The 4,154-nt window shown below is 31.2% G+C and overlaps 1 protein-coding gene across 1 annotated transcript; it reads right to left on the reverse strand.

Moving 5' to 3' along the window:
- Positions 1-263: 263 nt before the first annotated feature.
- On the reverse strand, positions 264-3,911 carry LOC106477332 (phosphatidate cytidylyltransferase, photoreceptor-specific-like). Its single transcript, XM_022380950.1, has 3 exons — positions 3,741-3,911; positions 1,839-1,942; positions 264-1,695 (listed from the first exon to the last, which is right to left on the reverse strand). Exons 1-3 carry the CDS (start codon positions 3,894-3,896, stop codon positions 1,581-1,583), a joined length of 375 nt encoding a protein of 124 aa, XP_022236658.1. The 5' UTR covers positions 3,897-3,911; the 3' UTR covers positions 264-1,580.
- Between the last annotated feature and the right edge of the window lie 243 nt (positions 3,912-4,154).

Raw genomic sequence — 4,154 nt, forward strand, 5'->3', positions numbered from 1 at the left:
ATTGTCACTTTTGTATATTTTTGATAAGTTTCTTCGTCCTCAACCTTATTTCATGTTTTGTATATTTTTGATAAGTTTCTTCGTCCTCAACCTTATTTCATGTTTTGTATATTTTTGATAAGTTTCTTCGTTCTCAACCTTACTTCATGTTTTGTATATTTTTGATAAGTTTCTTCGTCCTCAACCTTACTTCATGTTTTGTATATTTTTGATAAGTTTCTTCGTCCTCAACCTTACTTCATGTTTTGTATATTTTTGATAAGTTTCTTCGTCCTCAACCTTACTTCATGTTTTGTATATTTTTGATAAGTTTCTTCGTCCTCAGCCTTATTTCATGTTTTGTATATTTTTGATAAGTTTCTTCGTTCTCAACCTCTGTCCGTATTTTACTGACACCGCCTCCTTCAACAACTTTGTAATTGCACGTCATCTTTATTTTTACACACAATACAATTTGACCTTGAGAAAATGTTTAATACTTTAGTTACAGTATTACTTAAGAGTGTGTACTGTCTACCTTAAGTGAAAATTACATAATCAAACCCCCTGATCTGTTTACAAAAAAGGTTTTTCAAACAAGTTTTTCCTATTTAGACTTAAGACTTTTATTACTTCAATTAAAAGAATCCGGTTGTTCATGATAAACAAGAATTGCATATAAAATCAATGAAATTAAAACTTTATATCGAGAAAATGGTCAAACACTGTACACAAACAAGCACAATATTATTTGAAAAAGTCTGACACTAAAACTGTATCGTTTTTGCGAGACGTGTTACCACGTAACAAACTACTTGTGAATAATGTAAAGCTAAAAATGCCAGCATGGTGGGACTTACATGTATAATTTAATTAAAATATCCAACTGTTGGCACATTCCACAAACACACAACACTTGAGATGCCTTTTAACAACAATTATTAACATCGAGAACTTCCTAATTTTCACATTTCTGGGAGTAAGTGAAGGCTATAATGGCTAAAATATTCTTTAATATATAATTCTTTAAAGAACACACAGTGAATAAATACAAGCAAAATCTATAACTATTCCTTTCATTTCATGATGAATTTTCAAATATTACACGGTCGTCAAAAGGTAACTTTTACTGGCCTTTACCTAATTTGTCAGTAAAGTATGTAAAATCCTTGTGATATTACACAAGTGAAACTTTTTATTAGGTTAATAAATATTAATTTTATTTTTTCATGAGTTCGACTTGTATTTGAAGATAGATATTACTAACTTCAAAGTTTGTAATAACTGCTCCTATATTAAAAATTTCTAATAACTTAGAATATGGACATTTTGAGATTTTTTACTTTTCTTGATTCAGAAATATCACGTGTGAAAAGATAATTATACTACAATCTTGATCTGTAGGTAGTAATCATTCTAATCTTTCCCTACCCAGATTTGTACCTATCGTAATATTGCTGATACAGAGTCTGACTTCCACACACCAACAGAAACACTTGCAGCAAAAACTAAGCCAACAATTTCCACGTACACATTAAATGACTAGCTCTAATTTGTACTAACAACAACAAAAAGCTAGGAAACAGGATGAGGACAACAATTCAGGGAAGAAGACCTTGAGCAGTCAATGAATCTTTCAGACTGTTAAAAAGCTGCAGCTGTTCTTCTGGCTTCAAGTTGTATAACTGATGGATCAGTTTTTGTGGATTTGGAGCCCTGGGATAAATGCATCATATTAGCCACCAATAGCTTATAAAAACAAACATAAAATATATCAAGTAGAATGCTTATGTACATAGAAACTCTGAGCACGACACACCGTTCCATGATGTTCTGAAGAGATGTAAACATGAACTTACCTGATAAAACTGTGAATGTAAACATTCACAAATGTAGCCATCAAGAATTGGCAATCAAACCTATCCATTATTCCTCCGTGACCAGGAATGATGTCTCCAAAGTCCTAGAAAGTTACAAAGAACACAAACATATATGTTTACTATTGAAACCGTTCTGTTTTCAAATTAAAAAAACACTGTTACTCGTGACATACATCATCTTAATGTTCTACGGATTCATTACAATAAGTCACCACATCAAGGTATGTTTTTAATGTACATCATCTTAATGTTCTATGGATTCATTACAATAAGTCACCACATCAAGGCATGTTTTTTACGTACATCATCTTAATGTTTTACGATTCATTACAATAAGTCACCACATCAAGGTATGTTTTTTACGTACATCATCTTAATGTTTTACGGATTCATTACAATAAGTCAACACATCAAGGTATGTTTTTAAAGTACATCATCTTAATGTTTTACGGATTCATTACAATAAGTCATCACGTCAAGGTATGTTTTTAACGTACATCATAATGTCTTACGGATTCATTACAATAAGTCACCACATCAAGGTATGTTTTTAAAGTACATCATCTTAATGTTTTACGGATTCATTACAATAAGTCATCACGTCAAGGTATGTTTTTAACGTACATCATAATGTTTTACGGATTCATTACAATAAGTCAACACATCAAGGTATGTTTTTTACGTACATCATAATGTTCTACGGATTCATTACAATAAGTCACCACATCAAGGTATGTTTTTTACGTACATCATCTTAATGTTTTACGGATTCATTACAATAAGTCAACACATCAAGGTATGTTTTTTACGTACATCATCTTAATGTTCTATGGATTCATTACAATAAGTCACCACATCAAGGTATGTTTTTTACGTACATCATCTTAATGTTCTATGGATTCATTACAATAAGTCACCACATCAAGGTATGTTCTTTACGTACATCATCTTAATGTTCTACGGATTCATTACAATAAGTCAACACATCAAGGTATGTTTTTTACGTACATCATCTTAATATGTTTTAAGGATTCATTACAATAAGTCACCACATCAAAGTATGTTTTTTACGTACATCATCTTAATATGTTCTAAGGATTCATTACAATAAGTCATGACATCAAGGTATGTTTTTTAACTGATGACACGTCTCTCATAAAAACAAAACAATCATTAATAACAGAATCCAGTATTAAAAGGAAAATGTATGTAAGTACTAAATTTGAATCCAGAGAAGAAAACTAGCAAGAGTCTATCTTTTTACTTTAATATACCAGGTTTGGACAATACACTTTTTGTCAAAAAACACGCACACAATCTAGGAGCAAATTTCACTGAAATGAAACATATTGGTTTCTCTACAGTAACCATAACTTTTAAATAAGTTTGTTTTTAAATTGTCCTATCCCAGCAGGCAATGTACATTCTATTGATAAAGTAAATATACATCGATCACTGAGAGATAACATTTTACGTCTTTCATTATGTCCAAATGATCTCGAACGTAACAGTACAGGGTCACATAAATAATTAGTGGATAACTTACGATACAATTACATCAGTTGAAACATTCGTTAATAGCTTTCATTTCTTCTCTTTCTACGTTATGCGAGCACAGAGACTGAAGCTTTTCACCTAATCATGAGATACCATTTGTTCTTGTATCAACACTGTTAGCTGGACACCAAAAACTACTACTCCTCCATGTATATATGTTATTTCATTATTTGAAATAATTTGTCTATCTGTCCATCTCTTTTTTGAAAAAAATGTAAGTTAAACGGGAAATGGTTAAAAAATACTTCAACATAATGTGAACTTACACTGGTCAAAGTTACTTGGCTTTATATCTAAAGCTCAATAAACAACCAAGTTCCATACCTTGACTTTAAAAGCTCTCTTAAAACCACTAGCAAAAAAGCCTCCAAATGGTCCAATGATAGAGCTGAAGAGAGAGAGGGCCAGGGAATGGAGCACAAATGGGTACAAAGTGATTGTCTTCGGCAGCCCCAACTTTAAAGAAAAGAGAGAGTTCATTCAAATCTATACATCTGGTTTGCTGTAAAATACCTGATCATCTTATAAGTTTACGGTAGAAATATCTTACAACTATGAAGACTTTTTCTTCAACACTAGATATAATACACGCATCCTAAAATCCAGTTATATACATAACATTGCTATCTTTTATGTTGACAAAATATACGATTCACATAATTTAATACATGGACATACAACAGACAGTACTATTATATTTATATAGAAGTAGTTACATGGACATACAACAGACAGTAC

The sequence above is a fragment of the Limulus polyphemus genome, unplaced genomic scaffold, assembly GCF_000517525.1.
Source record: "Limulus polyphemus unplaced genomic scaffold, Limulus_polyphemus-2.1.2 Scaffold14260, whole genome shotgun sequence".
NCBI classification, from domain to species: Eukaryota; Metazoa; Arthropoda; class Merostomata; order Xiphosura; family Limulidae; genus Limulus; species Limulus polyphemus.